We start from the raw sequence: 21,937 nt of genomic DNA, 5'->3' as shown, positions 1-21,937 counted from the left end.
AGTACCTTTGAACTCAGGGCATTTCAAAGTGCTTTACAAAATAAAAGACATTTAGAAAGAAATGCAGCAGAAACACATTATACATTTTAAAAGCAGAGATAATAAAATAAACACAACCGGTATAAAATACATGAATAAAAGCCACACTTCAGCGTGACATATGAACAGCTCAATCAAAAGCAGCGGCAAAAACATATGTTTTCAGTCTGGATTTGAAAATACGCCCAAATAATATTTACAATCTCCTGCTAAAGTATGAACCATCCAGGAGTCTCAGGTCTTCTGGGACGGGTCTGCTCTGTCCCCAGAGTCAGAACTAAACAAGGTGAAGCAGCATTCAGTTGTTATGCTCCAAATATCTGGAACAAACTCCCAGAACCCTGCAGGTCGGCTACAACTGCTTTAAAAACCAGCAGCAGTATTTTATAATCAATTCTTTGACAGATAGGAAGCCAGTTTAAAGACTTCAGAACTGGAGTGATGTGTTTATGTTCCTAAATATAAAGTGGAATCAGTATCATTTTGGTTACGTGTATTGGTACTGGCTTATCTTCAAACTGTTGATAACCTTAAGAAAGGTTAAGGAAAAATGTGATGTGACTGGCCCAACTGAGTGTTGTAAACCAGTATGTAAAATGCTGCCATCCTGTGGTTCCACTGCAGAACAACACCTTGTTTGTCCAAAAAGGAAATTCAGAAAGGAAGTAAGCAAAAATGAAACAAAAAAGAAGACACACAGAATGACTCAATGATTATAACGGTCTGCACACTGAGAATAAGCTTCTGACTGCAACATGAGGATGTTTTGAATTGTATGGTGTCCTTGGGTGTCGGGAAAAGGCACCTTCAAATAAAATGTATTATTATGATTATTTCAAACAAGACAAATCCTACAGCCTTACATTGTGTGTCTTCGGCAGGAATAATATTGCACAAGTTACTCTAACCAATTTGGCGCCCTAGGCAAGCACCTGGTTCGCCTGTGCCCAGGGCCAGCCATGCATTCACTGACCCTGGACAGTGTGTACAGCACATATTGTACCCACACTCTACCTCCTTGTATTTACAGTACTTTGCACAGTACGGTATACATATTGTATTCCATGTTTATTTAGGTTTATGTTTTGGTAGTAGTAGGTTGGTCTTACCCTTTGTATAATCTTTAAATAATAAGAACAATAACAAGAGTTATAATAGTAATACTTACAACAACAACAACAACAACACTAATACTCATAGTCATCATAATAATACAAATAATAATAAATAAATGTAATGTTTGATTTCCTTTTTCTAACTCATGTGCAATACCTTGGTGACATTCTGCTGCATTTCATTTCCAATTTCTGGAATCAGTATTTCAATAAAGGTATAGTGTATATCTCTTATAGTTTACTTTAGGGAAATGCTGCAGTATGATCGCATATACAGCGATTGTAGCACAGAGTGTGTGTGTGTGTGTGTGTGTGCGTGTGTGTGTGGGTGTGTGTGTGTGTGTGTGTGTGTGTGTGTGTGTGCGTGTGTGGGTGGGTGTGTGTGTCGGGGGGCTACTTCTGGGAAGTAGCTTGATTATGAGAATACACGTGGGTCTCCACATCATGGCTGCATGTAGCACTTACTTTCGGTTTCACTTCTGTGCTGTATAAATACAGCAGAGGACAACGATAGCCCCAGTGCGCTGCAGCATGAAGCCGGTAAGTTTCCGTTACTCTTCTGCAGGAAACATTCAACTTGTTCTGTTCTGAAGATATATTGCAATGACTTAGTTAATGAAGAGCTTGACACTAAAATACACGTAGCAAGAAATACTTCATGTGGAATGTGTTACGGATTTAATTACCTGCATGAATTTAATATTTGGTTCTGTGAAAGTAAAGATAATATTTGTGTTTTTTACTAGGTTTGAAAGAGAAAGAGAGGCTACGGTGAACAGAGGAGGACAAGAGCTTACAGGTAGAATCCTTTCATTTATATACAAGGTGCTGAAAAGTGGGGACATGAGAGCTCATGGGCGTAGGCTGTTAGAGCCGACGAGTCGAAAAAAATCTGCACCACCTCAGTCATCGCTATCAAGTCAACAGAGTGCAGACGAAAAACTTCAAACTGTTAAAGCTGCTTATTGGTGAATTTTGTAATCACTTAAGTTTCCGCATACGTTTTTAAAACTATACTTGGTTGTATTGGTTGGGCGTGATTGTGGCCATAAGTATGCTGTAAATGTCAGTGTAAACTGTTTAGTCATCACCACATTCACGGCAATTATGACCGATCTTAACTCAGCGTAATGCACACACATATATACAGCATGATGAAGAAACGGGCTCCGTGCCACGAGGCGGGTCGGGTGGTTTGACTCTTTGCAGGGAGGAGCCCGCAGCGCAGTCCGGGCGGGTGGTGCTGCGGTGTAAAGCTCACGATCGAAGCAGAGACACAAGTTCACTAAGCCACATGTTAAAGTCCCCGGAGCAAAGGGCACACGAGGATATCTGAATCCAAGGTTTGACAGTTTCTCCATATCAGAATAAAAAAATAATATATACATTAAGGTTAAGGGAGAGCACTTTAACTATTAGGACAATTATATTAATCTAAACATAAGAAGTTAAGGTAAAACGTCCAATAAAAGATTCAATTAAATAATAAAATGTATATAAAAATAAGGAATTATTGAAATAAAAAACTGTGTATTAACACATGAAATTAAATTCAAAATGTGCAACAAAAAGAAACAAATAAAGAAGAATAAAGATATAAAGTTAGAAAGTGGAAGTAGAATAAATAAATACAATATTAATATTTAAATGAACAGAAAAAGGAAAGTTGTGCAATAAAAGATCTAACAAAATTAAAAGTAAAAAAGTGTAAAAACAATAAAATAAGTAAAAGTAAAAATATGCAATATAATATAAAATAATAATATCGATCTAAAGTTTTAAAGTTGAAGTAACACATATTATAAACACAATAAGGTCAATTCAAAATATGCAATGAAATTATAAAAGAAGAATAAAGATATGCAAAATAACATAAGAAGTTCAAATAAAAGTACAATAGGATCAAATTAAATATTGATAATGTTAAAAAGTTGAAGTAAAATCTCCGACAACAGATCAACTTAATAAAAATATTCAAACATACGAAGGTCAATTCAAAATGTGCAATAAAACATTAAAATAAAGATATTTATAGTATTTATATCATATCAGCGTTGCTGCACTTCATGCTGGGTTATGAAAGATGATATTACTCTGACACATCAAATGTTTTTATGATTAAATTGTCTGCAGCACAAGATGGTCCTCATATAGCCACTTACTGTTGGTTTACAAGTCAATTAGTGCAATAACTTTAAAATGCCAGCTTTTCTGTAATTATTATTCCTCGTTGAATTTTCAAAATGAAACCCAAAGCCGACAGCACAAAATGTCTTACTGCATGTTGGTGTTTTAAAAGTAGGTGCAGCCCTACTCAAAATAATGCAAACACACAGATGGAATGAAGAAGATGTGTATTGAAAAAGATCTAACTTCGATCTAACACTATACATCTAAGTCTTGTCCGATACCCACACTCCAGTGCTGACAAGGCACCAGAACGACGGCTGTCCTAAAGCCTCCGACCTCGGTTTTAGAACGTACCCTCCAAAATCTACACGCAAGACCACCGTAGTCTGTTTAGGAAGGCAACTCCTAGCATAGCTTAAAGCACCAGCTGCCGTTGCATCACTTATTTCAGGCACTAAAGCGCTGGATGTCCGGCCGCCAGGATATCAACGGAAATGTGTGTAATGCAGTAGGTGTTGGGTGAGCTGGCAGAACGCCAGTGCAGTCTGCTAAACCACAACTAAAAGAGAAACCCCGTGTCGGTTGGGAGTCTCCCGGTTTTATAGGGCAGCTCCTTTTTTAACTTTTAAGGGGGAGGTTACATACTTTCAGCTTTACTTAAACTATCAAGAAATAAATCTAAATTAAACAAATGAAGATTATGGTACTTAGATGACATTTCCTAACAAAAGTGTTGCTTTTCGGGGCTTCTGGCCACTCAAGATTACGGCAGGTTGCTGCAAGTCCCCACGGAGAATAACTGCGGTAGAACTACTCTTTATACATCCATGTCATTTACAATTTTTTTATAATAACGAAAAAAAGGCTGTTTTTCATTTTGACCCACAGAACAATAGGAGCTATCTAACCTTATCCACAATCTAAAGTAATTCACACAGCTTCTCCTCTCTGTTGCCCCTTTTCCACCAAACCGGATCCGGTTCAAGATCCGCTCTTTGGCTTTTCTGGCGCTTTCCTGGTTCTAGCCTGTAGCACCCCTTGTGTTTCCACCGCACAGTGTCATCGTTTGCCTCGTGACGTGACCGTTTACGTGACCTCTTATGACCCACACAGCCGCTCACAGCAACATCAATAGAGGACTGTGTCGGGTAAATGCTTGTGTAGTTTTTAATCATACGAGTCCAGATTAAATTAAATAACTACTTCTCCAACCTTACACTTCTCTCCAGAGATGTTTTAGCTGCAGTGCTGCTCGTCCAATGGCGTTTAGTCTCCCGATAATTCACCGCGGTGTTCGCTGAAAAGTATTCACTGTCTGACTGACATTGTGTGGTTGCGTTATAGTCACTCAGCGATACTGCTCGTTGTGCTCGCCATGAACTGTTATTGCTCAGGTTAATCTCCCCCCTAGTTTACATGTTAGTATTTCCAAAAATCTCAGGGGTTAGGTTTTTCCTGTGTGGCGAGCTTCCAGGATTGGCTCCAAGTCTGACTTTTTATTTAATACAACAAACATGTGCCTTTTTTATTTCATGAAGTTCAATTCTGATTCTAGAAAACGTGATGACCATCACCAGTTTAAACATTTTTTAAAGCATACTTTAGTTATTTGAAGGGATATAATCTGCCTTGCATATATATATATATATATATATATATGCAAGGTTCATGAATATATATATATATTCATGAACAGTGAAATTGTATATATATATATATATATATATATATATATATATATATATATGCAGTTATATATATATATATATATATATATATAACTGCATATATATAACTGCAGTGATTCAAAACTTTGGGTTGCGATTGATTGACGAAGGAACAAGTGGGTCCTGATGCTTGACCAGTTGAGAACCACTGGACTAAAGCACTAAATGGATGTTGATACACAGGGAGCATTAAGAGGGAGAGAGAACAAAGAGCAGATCGCAGAGGGAGGAATGAACAGAATCATGGCGTCGGTAGAGTGAGTTTCTTTACCTTTACTTTAACAATTCATTTTTTGCATTTCCAGATTATAATGTGGACCATTCATTGGAACATTTAATCTGATTCTCATGCAGAACTTCAAAGATCACTTGTGCTGCTGCCCACTGACATGGTTTTGAATCTATATGCACATACGGTATATACAGCAGGGAAACTGGCATGCCCTTGGTATATATATATATTTTTTTAGAAACCAGTGCCTTTAATATAGTGCAGTTCAGAAACGGGGCAACAGAGGGGAAGACGCGTGGCAAAGGGACTCAGGCTTTGGATTTGAACCTGGTTCCACCGCATGGGGATCAAACCCTAGTATATAGCCGCCAGCTCTACCCACTGAAGATGGCCGCCCATGGTATTTTTAAAATCCTACGTACCGCCATGCTATTATAAAATATGAACATTTCTTTTATTGGAAAGGGACATTTAGTTTTTCGAAACCTTCCATATGGTTTGACCTTATGGCTCAGTATTGATACAGAACTGTAACAACACTGGACACCAGAGGACGCACACGTTTTTATGGTTCATGGTATTTTTGTATGGTTATTGTTAAGAACATTAAGTCGTTTCTGTGTTGAAAAGTCTTCTTTTATGTGACCCAATGACTCCAAATCAATGCAGCATCTTTCTTAATAACCAGGATAAACCTCACTGAAATCTGCCCCTTTAAATTGTATTTCTTCACCAAGATAATTATTGAAGCGGTTTTAACTAGAACTAACCTGAAACTTTGAACCTGATGAACTGTTGAACCCTGCTTACACTTTGTGCAGGCAGGAAACCAAATTTTGCTGGCTGACTGTTGTTTTTGAGCAGGGAGTTGTGGTTTTAACCCCTCGATGTGCAGATTAAAGCTCCACTGCCAGACAATGGAACCCGTGCCAATTTTGGTTCTTAGAAAATAAACCTTGTTAGATCTTTGACCAACAAAAGCTGGACCGCCGACACACTGAGACATTATTAGTGTTGTAAAGAAGTATACACCTTTTGTACTTGAGTGAAAGTAGCAATACTACATTTGATATCAGTGTTTACCGTGCAACTATTGCAAACACTTTCCATTGACATGCGTCATTTAGACTAAATCAATGCAGAATTGGTTTGCTAGACAGTAGGACACACCTCTTTGAACACATTAGACATAATTATAATATTTCTTTAAGCAAACTTGTGACTAATATTGGTCAGTAAGTGCAGAGTTATTAAAAAGGGCATTGTTTGATTCATTCAAACAGTAGTTGGTTCTTTGAAACTGTTCCAAATACAACATATTGGAATGACTTACCTAGAGTTGGTCTGATGATTTGCACTGATAATAACAGCATCCAATCAATGGATGACAAAGAATACTTCATGTGAAATGTCTTGTTTTGATTTTTTTGCAACTGATCTGCAATGACTAAGCAACAATAGAACGCGTGCTTCTTTGAAAAACAAAAGTACTCAGAAAGAAAAAATAAGCTTTTTATTTTTGCTTTTAGGTTTCGAAGCACAGGGGAGTTGAAGGAAAAGACAGACCATGTCTACAAACACAGGTGAAGAACATGCAGGTACACTCCCCCTTGTGCACATTCATTCACTGAACTTGTGTTTGTACTTATGTACGTATGTATGTAAAAGATGTATGTAAAATAATCACTTTCACATTAATTGGAAAATGTCCCTTTTATGTTTAATGAAAAAGGAAATGTGTTTCTCTTTGACAGTTCTTCTCACCTTCTCTCTAAACTGGGACTGGAGACATATTATCCCAACAAGCTCACTCTTCGGTCTCTATTGGAGATCAACAAAAACAGCATAAATGAAGAAGCTGCCATATCAGTACAGGATATACCTTGGTGCTTTCTCAGAAAACTATTTAAAATGAATGCAGAATGCAGGGGCTGTACACAAGTATCAAACAGTGAAGATAATGAAGACAGCAGCGATCCATTGGAACTAGACCTTTACACTGCAGATGGATCTGCAGACAATGAGGTTAACCCTCTCGACCTCATAACAGCACTCTTCCTTTGTGCTGACAGCTTCTTGCAACAGGAAATGGCCCTGAAGATGTCAATGTGCCAGTTTGCTGTCCCACTGCTGATGCCCCATGTCAATAACAGTCAGAGTACCCTGATGCTGTGGGCTCTGAGGGACATTGTCAAAGAGTGGTGTCCACACAATTTGTCTGACTCAAGAGACTTTGTTGAAAACAGCATCGTCCAAGCAAAGATACCATTCTATTCCTTTGTGAGGCTCAACAACTGTAGTTTGTCCAAGTCCCAGATTTTGAATCAAGTACTCAGCCTTGGCCAGCAGAATCACAATATCTTCATACACAGAGACATGAAAGGAGGAGCAATTAAAAGACACATTTCCAATGGCTTGGCAGAGGTGTGCTGGTACCTTCCCAGAGGCAGAGAACATCTTGAAATATTTCCAGATCCAATTGCATTCGCCAATCTGAGAGGAAACGTTTCTGAGTCACTTGCTCAATTCACTTTTCTTTTTCAAGTGTCAACGGCTATCTTCGTGTTCCTGGACAAAATTGAAAAAGAGGAGCATGAGATTCTTACGTCTCTTCAAGATGCGAAATCCAAACTGTTCTTGGTTGTTAACCGCAAGGATGGAAGTGCTAAAGAGGATATGGAGTCCGTCAGGAAAACAGTGAAAGAATTAGATTTGCCAAACAGCAGTGTGAAAGTGAAAGACCCAAGAGTAAATTCTGTAGGGTTTTCAGAGAAACTTTCTGCAGCCATTAACAAGATAACAGTTGGGACACCCACAATGAGCATTGAAAATATGCTTCACAAAGCTGTTGATTTCGGTCTGTCTGTGGATGAATGCACAAGTAATGACCAAAATAAAGCATCAGAGAAGATTGTTAAAGGAATTGGGGTGAGGAAGATACAACACTACAAGAGCAAACAGCTTCCTCTGCAAGGCGCTGACTGGAAAAAGTTATCACAGTTAGAGAAAGAGGAATGTAGGTTAAAGAGGCCTGATAACTTAGCACCGGAAGAACATCAATCTCAACTACAGGAACAAAAACAACAAATCAAGGACAAGCTTGGCAAACAGAAACTATCTGATGATATGAAGACTTTCATTAAACAGTTACCTAAAAATGACAGCAAGAGCAGAGATTTTTTCCTTAAGTGGATGAAACTCAAACTGGATGCACATTCGCGGGATCAACTATCTTCACTCCGCCACCAATGGACAAAAGAAAGCAACAAAAAGAACAAAGATGTGAAAGAGATTGCAAAGCTGGATCAGGAGTTGCTGGAAAGCTCATTAGGGATAGAGCATTACATGAGAGAGATGGGACTGATCTATGAGTTTTCATTGCAGTCACAAAACCCTGCTGAGGAAATACCTCGTCTCCCAGGTTTGGCAGCTGAACTGCTGTTGGATGGATATCCTTTAGAGCTCTTGGATGGAGATGCTTCCAACATCCCAGAGAACTGGGTGAGAGATGTACTAATGGAGCTACACAGGAAGGTTGGAGAGAAGAGCAGACTGTTGGTACTGACTGTGCTGGGTGTGCAGAGTACCGGGAAGTCAACACTCCTCAACACCATGTTCGGTGTGCAGTTTGCAGTCAGCAGCGGCAGGTGCACAAGAGGAGCTTATATGCTCTTCCTCAAAGTAGGAGATGATATGCAACACCAGCTGAACTGTGACTTCATAGTTCTCATTGACACAGAGGGCCTCAAATCTCCTCATTTGGCCCAACTAGAGGACAGTTATGAGCATGACAACCAGCTGGCAACCTTTGTCATTGGTTTAAGTGATGTCACCATTATCAATGTCGCATCGGAGAACTCCACAGAAATGAAAGATATCCTGCAAATTGCAATCCATGCATTCCTGAGAATGAAGCAAATTGGAAAAAAGCCAATTTGTCATTTTGTGCACCAGAATGTTGCCGGAGTCTCTGCGCATGCAAGGACCTTGGTGGAGAGACAACTGCTCTTGGACCAACTCAATGAAATGACTAAAATTGCTGCTGAAATGGAAAAGCAGCCCTCTATAAAGAGATTTACAGATGTGCTGGACTATGACATAAAAGAAAACAACTGGAACATCCCCGGACTCTGGCATGGGACTCCACCAATGGCACCAGTGAACACAGGTTACAGTGAAGCTGTAGCAGATTTCAAGAAAAACCTCTTGGAGACAGTGAAAAAAGGCAAAACCGATGATGTGTCACAGATTCCGGAGTTTCTAGAATGGGTAAGAAGTCTCTGGAAAGCAGTCAAATATGAGAACTTCATCTTCAGTTTCAGAAACACTCTAGTGGCTCATGCTTATGACAACCTTTGCAAGGAGTTCAATCAATGGGAATGGGAGTTCAAAAAAGAGTTAATCTCTTGGCAGGATGGGGCAAAGTTAGAGATCTTAAATTCTGACAATGAAACTCATGAGGACACTTTGAAGACAATGGTTGCCTCAAAGAAATCACAGTTGTTCACCAAAATAGAAGGTGGTCAAAAAGAAATGAGGAAGAAACTTGATGGATACTACCAAAGGAAAGACATACATGTGACTCTGGTAGAGAAATATAAAATTGACTTTACCAACCGTATCACAAATCTTAAAGACGAATTCCAACATTTAGTAAACAATGCACTGGATTGTGCGCTTGAAGAAAAAAAAAGTTCAAAGGAGGCTCAGGACATTCAAAGCCAACACAGAGAAATGATAGAAAAAGAAGTAATGAATCTCTTGAGTGATCGCAAACACCGCACACTGTCTGAAGAACAGTTGCAACGTGACTTCCAACAGATGTGGACAAAAGTCACAGAAAAAGTGTCTGGACTGAAAGAACTAAACATTTCTGACAAAGTCCTTGAACAGTTGAGGATACATTTCTCAAATCGTAACTTCAACGAGGAATTACAGAACATTAGAGACCTAAAAGACATTGGGAAGGGTTCCTTTGAGGTCAAATCTGAACATGTAAAAACAGGTTGGAGTGGTCTTAAATTCTGGGAAAAAGATGATTTAAAGAGAGAGTTGCAGAGTTGTGCCGACACTGTCATTGAGTCTTGCACACGGTCTGTACGTGGTAAAGCACAAACTGACGCAGACTACCATGACTCTTTTACAAAGGATCTTTTGGAAAAAGTAGATGATTATCTTAAAGGAAAAACTTTCCAGCCCAAGTTTGAGTTTGACCTGAAGCTTCACATTTGTGGCATTGCCTCAAGAGAGTTTCTTCAAATGCACAGAAATTTCTTGTCGAGAAGGGATCCCAGAATCCAGCTGGAGAAGTACAAGCCTCAGTACTTGTTGGATTTTATCGATCTATACAAAAACAGAGATGATTGCCAACGCAAAGCAAATGATTTTGTCAGACGTTGTATCAAACCTGCTGTTGAAGAGTACATCAGCAGACATCTGGGAACTAACATTGTGGATACAATTTTGGCAGGCCGCCATTCAGCAGAGTACAGTTCCCGCAACTTTTTCCAGTACAACATTCAGAAAGAGTTGCTGCAAAAGGAAGACTTTCAGAGTTTTGTCAAGTTCATTTGTAACTATGAAATATATGTGAAGAATCTGATATTTCAGCACATCTTGGATGAAATGTCAGAGGACAAAGCTTTATGCAAACTGAAAAGTCAGAATCTTCAAGTCATAGTTAAAAAAATAACAGATGCAACTGAAAGGGCTTCAAAAGGGGAGGATGGTGTGCTGCTGCCAGATAACAAGGAAAGCATCACAGTGCTCATCAAAAACATACGGACATTTCTGACCAAAGATATCTCGCTTTCAGAAGAGGCTGAAAAAACCGCCCTGTTTCAAATCCAAAGCACATGCCATCCATTTATAAAGAGCCTCATGAAATCATTGAGAGAAATGGATGAACAGCTGCAGGAGGAGTTCTCAAAGTCTGAAGACATCACTGAGACCGTGAACAAACTTCCAACCAAACCACAGGATGAGCTTTTCAATCGGGTGTTTGGTTGTGGACAACAATGTCCATTTTGTAAAGTTCCTTGTGAAGCCGGAGGCAAAAAACATATCAAACATCATGCAGCTGTTCATCGGCCACAAGGTCTCGGTAGATACAGGATTAAAGACACTCAGAAGCTGACGGAAACAATGTGCACAACTGATGTTCACAGTGAAGCTAAATTCAGTTGCGCAGACACTAATGGAGAGTGGCATCCATATAAGGAGTATAGCACAATCTACCCAGACTGGCTCATTCCTCCAGACTACACCAGGGAGGCATCTGACTACTGGAAGTATGTCCTGGTTAAATACAATGACAGTTTTGCCCAAGAATACAACGCCAAGCCAGCTGATGTTCCAGGAGCATGGAGGAACATCACAAAGGAACAAGCACTGAAAGGCCTGAAGGAAGCCTTCAACATTAAATGAACAACAAACATCCAGACAAACATGAGTTTAACAAAACACTGTTTAAACATGGGAGGATTGTTCATATCCAAATGTAGGGAGAAAGCGAAAAAGAATCAGGAACTGAAAATGCCAGAACAAAAATACCAAACAGATGAACAATCTTTTAAAATGGTAGTTCAATGCACCATGATGTTTACCGGCATCCTTCAGTCTGGTGAACACCATGATTGATAGATATGTGAGGAGTTTTTTTAATCTTTTTAAGAATACAAATGTTTTATTTTCCTTTATCAATCTTCTTTCAGACCTCATGCACAATGACTGGTATGCACGATGATGTTGTTGAAAAAAAGAGGAACGATTCTTTAAATCTTTATTGATTCGTTTTCTTCTATTTTCAACATATTGTATTCCTCTGGGTGTAAAAACTGGCTTAAAAAAAAATATGATTCTGAAAAAGATGTACGTCATACTCTACTACATTTATTTCATTGAACTCTATAAAACATTGTGCATTATAACTGGTGTGCACAGCAAAGTTGATGTCAATGATAAAGATGGTTTAGTACAAAGACCATGCTGGAAACAAAGAGATGTTTCGTGATGTCTGCGTGAGTCATGAATTGCTTCACATTTGACCTTTCAAAGAACATGTTTTTCAGAGGAAAACCAGAAGGAAAAAACGATGTGAATTGATAACAGTCTGGAATAACCCAAAACCGTACAAATGACTTGCTTTATTTTTTTAAACTTTTAAATATTTACTTTGTTTTTAAACAATCCTTGTGTGCATGCAATGATGATGTCTAAAGACCATGTGATGACATCATGTTTGTTTTGTTTTTAATACTTATTATTACATACTCAACTGTTTTAATGTTTTAGTTTTATTATTCAACATTCATTGTAGGATATAGACTTTGTGTGCTTGGAGAGTTCATAAGCCAGCCTCAGTTGAAGTACTGTTGCTGCATGTTGGTGACGCTTTGCTTCATGAGCAAATACTGTGGCATCCTTTCACATCTTGTTGTTGATGAACTTTGATTTTCCTTATTTTAGACAGATAATGATGTGATGAACAATGAGAAAGAAGGACTGTTTCTTTGCTCTGATTTTATTTCTTGGAGTTTCGTTTTTTGAGGATTGCAGCTCAGTCCATAATGACTAATGCTAAAGAGAAGAAGCTGATGTTGCTGATGATGTTAAAATACAAGAACAGAGAAACAGATGTTGTCTAATATGTCATCACTATTTTTTCTCTGTTATAGTTTCCTGCAAGACATTTTTATCTTTTCATTTATATTATTACTTTAAAATATTATTTTATTCATTTTAATAATGTTTTTTGAAAAACGAACAAAAGGCTGAGTGTTCAAAATGATGTTGTGGGTCTGTGTAGTACAAAGACCATGTGATGAGGTCATGTTTTACTTACTATTATTATTCTTACTTGGTTTTACTTAACTATTGAGTCCATTGTGACTAGTGATGTCATCACTTAGTGTTTTACTTCTTATAAGTATTTGTAAAACATTGTGTATCTGTTGATTCATATTTGTTCTTCTTTGACATTTTTTATTTCTTGTTTAGAATATTTTTGACGGAATAACACAATGCCATGTTATTCCTATCCTTTGTTGTGAGCTTAAGTTCAAACACCAAACAGATGTTTTCTAACACAGCATCAATGGTCTATTATCTTTTTACCGTTTTACTTTTTTAAGTTGCATGCAAAACATTTGTGATGAGTATCTGTCAAAGTCAGAGAAAACAAAAAGAAAAAGATATTCATATTTTCAGAAAGAATCACAAGTTAATCCAGCTCAAAGAAAGTTGAAAGATAAAACTCATATTTGTTAACATTTATGTCCTTTTTGTTGTTAGATGTTACCAAGGATGAAGATATACAGTATGTTCAAAGATCAGATGACATGTAAACGTTTTGAAGCAAATATAAGAATAAAAGATTGTGCTTGAAGTCAGTTTCTTTCTTTTCATTGTTAATAATTTATCCCCCCTTCTTTGGTTTTATTCGTCCAGTTTTCAGATTGACTGAGTAATTTCCTCTTTGAATCTATCAGCACAAAAAAAAGGAAAAACAAAAAAGTTGAAGTTCCTACTGGAATTTGATCAATGTTTGCTTCTGTTTAGTTGGTTATGTATCAAAGAGTTTAGTAAGCGCACGTTTTGTCTATGTTTTCTGTTGAAGTGTTTTAACAAAACGATGTGGATATATGTTGTCAGGTTATTTGAGGTGATTCATTATATCTGCAGAAGAATAAATGTATCTGTTAATATAGTGTTGGAAGAAGTATTCAGATCCTGTACTCAAGTAAAAGTAGAAATACATCAAATACTCCATTTCAAGTAAAAGTCCTGAATTCAACATCATGCAAGTGAAAGTACAAAAGTATTTGCACCAACTGTAAGTCCAGACACTATAGGTACTCTTTCTGAACAGCAGCCCATCTCAGAATGAAACAAAGGATAGAGGTATTACCAGTTAAATGTAATAAAAGTATCAAAATAAAAGTCCTGTATGGGGCTCCTGAAAGGACTCCTTAGTCTTGCTGGGAGACTTCAACGCACACGTTGGCAATGATGGAGACACCTGGAGGGGCGTGATTGGGAGGAACAGTCGCCCTGATCTGAACCGGAGTGGTGGCTTCTAGTCAAAGTCAGTCCACTTTATTTCAGGGGCTCCTCCTCGCTTGAGCTTCCTGATGAAGTAGAGGCGTTGCTGGGCCTTCTGTGCCAGTGCAGTGGTGTTGTTGTTCCAGGTGAGGTCATCTGTGATGGTCACACCCAGGAATTTGGTTCTGCTCACCTGCTCCACAGCAGCACCATTGATGGTCAGAGGGAGGGGGGGTTGGGAGTGGGTTCTCCTGAAGTCGACAACAATCTCCTTTGTTTTCCCCACATTGAGGAAGAGATTGTTATTTTGGCACCAACGGGCCAGCTGGTTCACTTCCTTCCTGTAGTTTAGTCTCATCGTTGTGGCTGATGAGACCCACTACAGTGGTGTCGTCAGCGAACTTCACAATGTGGTTGGAGCTGTAGCTGGGTTTGCAGTCATGGGTCAGCAGGGTGAAGAGAAGGGGGCTGAGCACACAGCCTTGGGGGGCCCCCGTGCTCAGTGTTAGTGTGTTCGATGTGTTGTTGTTGACCCGGACAGCTTGTGGTCTCTCTGTGAGGAAGTCCAGCAACCAGTTGCAGAGAGAGGGACCCAGGTGGTGGTGGTGGTTTTCTGCGCAGTTGTGTTGTTCTGTGCTTCGAAGCGTGCAAAGAAGCCGTTGAGGTTGTTGAGCAGGGAGGTGTGACTGTCACAGGTCTGCGGTGGTTGTTTGTAGTCCGTTATGGTCCTAATACCCTGCCACAGGCTCCGTGAGAAATGTCCTGTGATTTTCCTGGTGTACAGACGTTTAGCTTTCCTGATGCCACAGCACAGGTCAGCCCTGGCTGCTCTCAGCCCAGCTGGGTCTCCAGCTCTGAGGGAGGTGTCGCGAGCCTTGAGCAGCATGCGGACCTCCCTTGTCAGCCATGGCTTCCGGTTGTCTCGGATGGTGATGGCTCTGGTGGTGGTTACATCATCAATGCACTTGGTGATGTAGCCTGTGACTGTCTCTTTGTATTCTTGTATGTTAATGTGATGGTTGTAAGTTGCTGCCTGCTTGAACATGTCCCAGTCTGTCGTATCAAAGCAGTCTTGAAGTGCAGCAGTACTGTCCTCTGTCCACACCCGTACCTGTTTTGAAACCGGTTTGGCAACCTTTACCCTTGCTCTGTAGGCCGGTTTCAGCAGTATAATATATTATATATATCATATATACATATACATATACATATATTATATATACATATATTATATGATATATATAATATATGATATATATAATATATGATATATATAATATCATATCATATATTATATGATATATATAATATATGATATATATAATATATGATATATATAATATATATCATATATTATATATATCATATATACATATACATATATTATATATACATATATTATATGATATATATAATATATGATATGATATTATATATATCATATAATATATACAATATAATATAATATGTGTCACATTTGTAATAAGTAATTAGGGAAATAAGGAAATCTCTTACTTATTATGTCACTGTTTTCTCTTTCCAGAATTTCTGAATATATACACATCATAATAAACATTGAACATACTGTGTGTGCCGTGTTATTTTGTCCTCTATGATTTATATTAAATTGAAGTTCCTTTGCTCTTTTGGTAGTGAAATCCAACTCGTGTGGTTTTATTTCAATACCAAAGTCACACTTCCATTTTGTTTATTTGTGTCTGTTTTGTTTTGTTTTCAGTTGCCCTGAAGGGCGAATTATTAATTCATTGAGTCCTTTCTAATTGAATATTTAAATAGCTTGAGCCTGGATAAACCATAGCTGGGTTATAAGCTAATAAAAAATGAGCACCCAGGATTTTTTCTCTACCTTTTAACTCACCAAAGTCACTATTTAACATTTTTTTTAAATCTCAAAGTGGTAAATGTACATATTTATGAAGTTTAATTCATGCATATGTAGTGTAAATGCATTTAAGCGATTTAGTGACATCTCCTCTGTACTTCCTGTGTGATTGTGTGTCTCTGCTTGTTGTTGCTACTGTATTTAATGCTGGGGGGGAATCCAGCTGAACAGAGCTTTTATTTGTCAGCACACACACATACCAACACATAATTTGCAGAGTGGAATGCTGCAGATTTGGAGGAAGAAGAGGGCGTTTTTTATCTTTTCCTCACAGAAGTGGTGAAACCCGCAAAGTTATTTTTATGAAATACACATCTGTATAATAAAATAAATAGAATGCATTATATTTCACATTCCTTTGTGTTTTGCTTTAAAACATAAAAAGAAGGATGCTAATGTTTGCTTGATTCAACTATTGATTGTTGTTGTGGTCACAGCAGTCTGCTGTGTTTTTCCTCCTCCTGGGTTTGCCACTCCCCCTGTCTGTCTCACTTCACACCTGGCCGTCATCTGCAATCATGCTCACCTGGTCGTCATCTCCAATCAACTCCCCTTCATAAACCCTTGGATTCCCTGCTGTCGGTGCCAGATCGTACTTCGCTCTACAGTGGTAATGATACGTGCCTGGCTCCAGTTTACCTTGTTTCCTTGTTACCTCGCTACCGAACTCTCGTCTCTTGTTGCCTTTGACCACAACCTAACTCTGTTTCCCTCTGCCTGCAGTTATCCGGATCACGCAATCCAGCTCGCCTGCCTCACCCTCCCCCCGGCTTCCGCGTCCTCTACCTGCTCCTCCACCTCATTCAATAAACCCTCTTGCATCAATTCAACACCGTCTCTTGTCTGCTCTTGGGTTCAGAATCGTTATCACAACAGAACGATCTGGCCAAAATGGACCCAGCGGACATTGACAGCATCCGCGGAGCTCTCGCCGCCCAAGGCACTCAGGTTGCTGAGCACAGCCAAGCCCTCCGGGAAGCTATGGAAGCCTTTAAGAATCTCGCTACCCGAGTCACTCAGATGGGTGCGCAATTGGACTTACTAGCCCCCCTTACCACAGCGCCTCCACCGTCAGCTTCACCTCCGCCGGCCCCCACTCTCCCGACACACCTGCCACGAGCTCGTGAGCCTCTCATTCCTGCGCCTGAGCGCTACGCTGGGGACATGGGTATGTGCAGAGCCTTTTTGATCCAGTGTTCACTAGTTTTCAGTCAGCAGCCCCTCACCTATCCCACTGAAAAGGCTAAGATCGCCTACATTATGGGGTCACTTAAGGGTAACGCATTAGAGTGGGCTTCAGCATTATGGGACAGTGATTCCCCAGTCAACGATAATTTTGAGCTTTTTGTAGCCGAAATGAGGAAAGTTTTTGATCATCCAGTAGAGGGAGGGGACGCCGCCAAGCGGCTTATTTCCCTTCGTCAGAGCTCCCGCAGTGTAGCTGAGTTCTCCGTCGAGTTCCGGACCCATGCAGCCAGGTCGGGCTGGAACGACAGGTCACTATGTGGGCTTTTTCTTTCCGCTCTCAGCGAGTCAATTAAGGATGAGCTGGCTACTAGGGAGGAGTCTAACACTCTCGATGAACTGATCTCCCTTTCCATCCGGCTGGATAATCGTCTACGCGAGCGGCGTAGGGAGAGGACAGGCAGTTCCGTACCCCCGGCACTCGCTGCTTCCTATTCTCCTCACTTCCCGAGAGCTGCTCTCTCTGCCCCCGTGACACATGCAGCCACTGAAGAGGAGCCCATGCAGCTGGGGCGCACTCGTCTTACCCAAGCGGAGCGGCGTCATCGGATCAAGACCGGAGTGTGTCTGTACTGTGCGCTGCCCGGGCATCTCATCTCCACCTGTCCGTCACTACCAAAAGACAGGGCTCGGCAGTGAGACTCGGGGCCCTGCTGAGCCACGCCCTCTCCGTCCCCGTTCCTCACTATGCACGCTCACTGCTGGATGCCACTCTGCTGTCCCTCGGTCATCCCTTTCCGGTATCGGCCCTTGTGGATTCGGGAGCGGATGAGAACTTCATCGACGCCGGCTTCGCGTCTCAGGTTGGCATTCAGTTGGAACAATTACCCTCTCCATTAAACGCTAACGCCTTAGATGGCCGCCACCTGGCCCTTATTACTCACTGTACTAAGCCCCTTGAGTTAATTGTTTCTGGTAATCACCACGAGATGCTTCAGTTTCACGTCATCCTGTCTCCCCTTACTCCCCTGGTTCTGGGCCACCCCTGGCTCAAGCGGCACAATCCCCAATTTGACTGGTCTTCTGGCAAGGTGGTGAGTTGGAGCACTTTTTGTCACTCCACCTGCTTACAGTCTGCCCTGTTTCCAACAGAGGGAGGTGTCCCCTTGCCCCAGGAAACCCCCGACCTCTCCTTGGTTCCCCCCATCTATCGTGACCTGGGAGAGGTGTTTAGTAAGTGTCGTGCACTCACCCTGCCTCCCCATCGCCCCTATGACTGTGCCATTGATCTCCTCCCCGGCGCCCCTTTGCCCAGTAGTCGCCTGTATAACTTGTCCCGTCCTGAGAGGGAGGCCATGGAGAAGTATATTAAGGATTCTCTTTCGGCTGGCCTCATGAGACCCTCCTCTTCTCCTGTTGGTGCAGGATTTTTTTTTGTTGCCAAGAAGGACAAGTCTCTTCGTCCATGTATTGATTTCAGGGGACTCAATAACATTACAGTCAAAAACAAGTATGCCTTGCCCCTCATCAGTTCCGCATTTGAGCCGCTGCAGGGTGCTACAGTCTTCTCTAAGTTGGATCTACGCAATGCCTACCACCTGGTGCGTATCCGGGAGGGCGATGAGTGGAAGACTGCTTTTAACACCCCCCTCGGCCACTTTGAGTACCTGGTCATGCCCTTCGGCCTCACTAACGCCCCTGCCGTGTTCCAGAACCTGGTAAACGATGTCCTCCGGGATTTTCTCAACCGCTCAGTTTTTGTCTATTTAGACGACATCCTTATTTTTTCTCGCAACCAGGAGGAACACTTCCAGCATGTCAGGCAAGTTCTTCAGCGGCTGTTGGAGAACAAATTATATGTGAAGGCCGAGAAGTGTGAGTTCAGTGTCACCTCTGTATCCTTCCTTGGGTTCATCATTGAGAGCGGGCAAGTGAGGACCTGTCCCGAGAAGGTCAGTGCAGTGACAGACTGGCCCATTCCCGATTCCCGCAAGAAACTGCAGCGGTTCCTGGGATTTGCCAATTTCTACCGGAGGTTCATCCGTGATTACAGCAGGGTTGCAGCACCTCTCACCCGTCTCACCTCTCCTGCCCGCCCATTTGCCTGGACGCCTGAGGCGGAGACTGCCTTCTCTGGTCTTAAGAGACTTTTCTCGTCTGCCCCCATTCTTATCCAACCTGACCCCTCCAGGCAGTTCATCGTGGAGGTCGATGCGTCTGACACGGGGGTGGGGGCGGTCCTGTCCCAGCGCTCAGCTTCTGATGAGAAGATTCACCCCTGCGCCTTTTTCTCTCGCCGGCTGGTACCTGCTGAACGTAACTATGATGTTGGTAACCGAGAGCTGCTGGCTGTGAAACTGGCATTGGAGGAATGGCGGCACTGGCTTGAGGGGGCAGAACAGCCGTTCGTGGTTTGGACCGACCACAAGAATTTGTCATACATCAGACAGCTAAGCGCTTGAATTCCCGCCAAGCCCGGTGGTCCCTGTTTTTTGGGCGGTTTAATTTCTCCCTCACCTACCGTCCCGGATCCCGTAACGTCAAACCTGACGCCCTCTCTCGTCAGTTTAACACTATGAACACACCGGCCTCCCCTGACACTATCCTCTCTCCTTCCTGCCTCAAGGTTGCTGCTGTCACCTGGGAGATAGAGTCCCTCATCCGGAAGGCCCAAGTCACCGAACCAGATCCGGGCAACGGCCCTCCTAACCGTTTCTTTGTCCCCAGTTCGGTTCGCTCTCAAGTTCTGGTGTGGGGCCACACATCGCGCTTTGCCTGTCACCCTGGCGTGGGCCGCACCCTGTCCCTCCTGAAGAGGTACTTTTGGTGGCCAGCGATGGACGCTGACACCCGGGCATTCGTGCTTGCCTGCACGGTGTGTGCTCGGGCCAAGTCCTCCCATCAACCTCCTGCTGGTCTGTTACGCCCTCTTCCTGTTCCTGGTCGGCCCTGGTCCCACATTGGCCTTGATTTTGTGACTGGTCTTCCTCCCTCTAAGGGCCACACTGTAATACTCACCGTTGTGGACAGATTTTCGAAGGCGGTTCACTTCATTGCGCTTCCTAAGCTCCCCACTGCCACAGAGACTGCCCAGCTGCTGTGCAGCATGTCGTTCGCCTCCACGGGATTCCCGCTGACCTCGTCTCCGACCGTGGTCCCCAGTTCGTTTCCCAAGTGTGGAAGGCCTTCTGCCGAGCGCTGGGGGCCTCTGTCAGCCTGTCATCAGGGTACCAGCCGCAGACTAATGGGCAGGCTGAGAGAGCCAATCAGGACCTCGGAACCGCGCTGCGTTGTGTGGCTGCGCGCAACCCCTCGGCTTGGAGCGACCATCTCTCTTGGATCGAGTATGCCCACAATTCCATGTCCTGTGCTGCCACCGGCATGTCCCCGTTCGAATGCTCCCTGGGATACCAGCCACCCTTGTTTCCTGCTCAGGAGGATTACATCTCCGTCCCCTCGGTCCAGCACCATCTCCGCCGTTGTCGCAGGACGTGGAGGGACGCACGCACCGCTCTGCTGCGCTCTGCAGAGCAGAACCGGCGCATTGCTGATCGCCACCGGGCTCCCGCTCCTGCCTATCGGGTGGGTCAACAGGTGTGGTTGTCCTCTAGGGATCTCCCCTTACAAACTGGCTCCAAGAAGTTAACCCCTCGTTTTGTTGGCCCTTTCCCTATTATTTCCGTCATCAATCCCTCAGCGGTCACACTCAAGCTGCCTCCAGCCATGCACGTCCACCCCACCTTCCATGTCTCTCGTTTAAAGCCAGTCTCCACCAGTCCCCTCTCCCCCCCGGACGTTCCCCCCCCACCTCCCCGTTTGACTGACAACCACCCAGATTACACCGTCCGGCAGTTGCTGGACATTCGTCGTCGGGGCAGGGGGTATCAGTACCTCGTGGATTGGGAGGGTTATGGGCCAGAGGAAAGGAGCTGGGTTTCGCGGGGCCTCATCCTCGACCCCTCCCTCATCCGGGATTTTCATCTGGCTCACCCAGAGAGGCCTAGGCCGCCTGGAGGCGTCCATTGAGGGGAGGGTACTGTTGTGGTCACAGCAGTCTGCTGTGTTTTTCCTCCTCCTGGGTTTGCCACTCCCCCTGTCTGTCTCACTTCACACCTGGCCGTCATCTGCAATCATGCTCACCTGGTCGTCATCTCCAATCAACTCCCCTTCATAAACCCTTGGATTCCCTGCTGTCGGTGCCAGATCGTACTTCGCTCTACAGTGGTAATGATACGTGCCTGGCTCCAGTTTACCTTGTTTCCTTGTTACCTCGCTACCGAACTCTCGTCTCTTGTTGCCTTTGACCACAACCTAACTCTGTTTCCCTCTGCCTGCAGTTATCCGGATCACGCAATCCAGCTCGCCTGCCTCACCCTCCCCCCGGCTTCCGCGTCCTCTACCTGCTCCTCCACCTCATTCAATAAACCCTCTTGCATCAATTCAACACCGTCTCTTGTCTGCTCTTGGGTTCAGAATCGTTATCACAACAATTGTATCACTATTCAGCTCACGGAAGGTAGCTTCATACTTGCTGCAGGCTTTGAGTTTCGTAGAAATCACATGA

The 21,937-nt window shown here is 42.6% G+C and overlaps 2 protein-coding genes across 2 annotated transcripts; both read left to right on the top strand.

Moving 5' to 3' along the window:
• Window positions 1-1,675: 1,675 nt before the first annotated feature.
• On the top strand, window positions 1,676-13,629 carry LOC134863181 (up-regulator of cell proliferation-like). The gene is given in 5 exon segments (XM_063881520.1): window positions 1,676-1,694; window positions 1,901-1,953; window positions 6,773-6,841; window positions 6,998-7,009; window positions 7,012-13,629. Coding segments are annotated over 3 exon segments (4,701 nt in total). The 5' UTR covers window positions 1,676-1,694; window positions 1,901-1,953; window positions 6,773-6,810; the 3' UTR covers window positions 11,670-13,629.
• A 6,853-nt stretch (window positions 13,630-20,482) lies between these two features.
• On the top strand, window positions 20,483-21,817 carry LOC134863776 (uncharacterized). Its single transcript, XM_063882469.1, has 2 exons — window positions 20,483-21,597; window positions 21,711-21,817. Exon 1 carries the CDS (start codon window positions 20,734-20,736, stop codon window positions 21,397-21,399), a length of 666 nt encoding a protein of 221 aa, XP_063738539.1. The 5' UTR covers window positions 20,483-20,733; the 3' UTR covers window positions 21,400-21,597; window positions 21,711-21,817.
• Window positions 21,818-21,937: the final 120 nt, after the last annotated feature.

The sequence above is a fragment of the Eleginops maclovinus genome, chromosome 4, assembly GCF_036324505.1.
Source record: "Eleginops maclovinus isolate JMC-PN-2008 ecotype Puerto Natales chromosome 4, JC_Emac_rtc_rv5, whole genome shotgun sequence".
Lineage (NCBI taxonomy): Eukaryota > Metazoa > Chordata > Actinopteri > Perciformes > Eleginopidae > Eleginops > Eleginops maclovinus.
The sequence above is the reverse complement of the archived record's forward strand: the minus strand, read 5'-3'. Positions and strand labels throughout refer to the sequence as shown.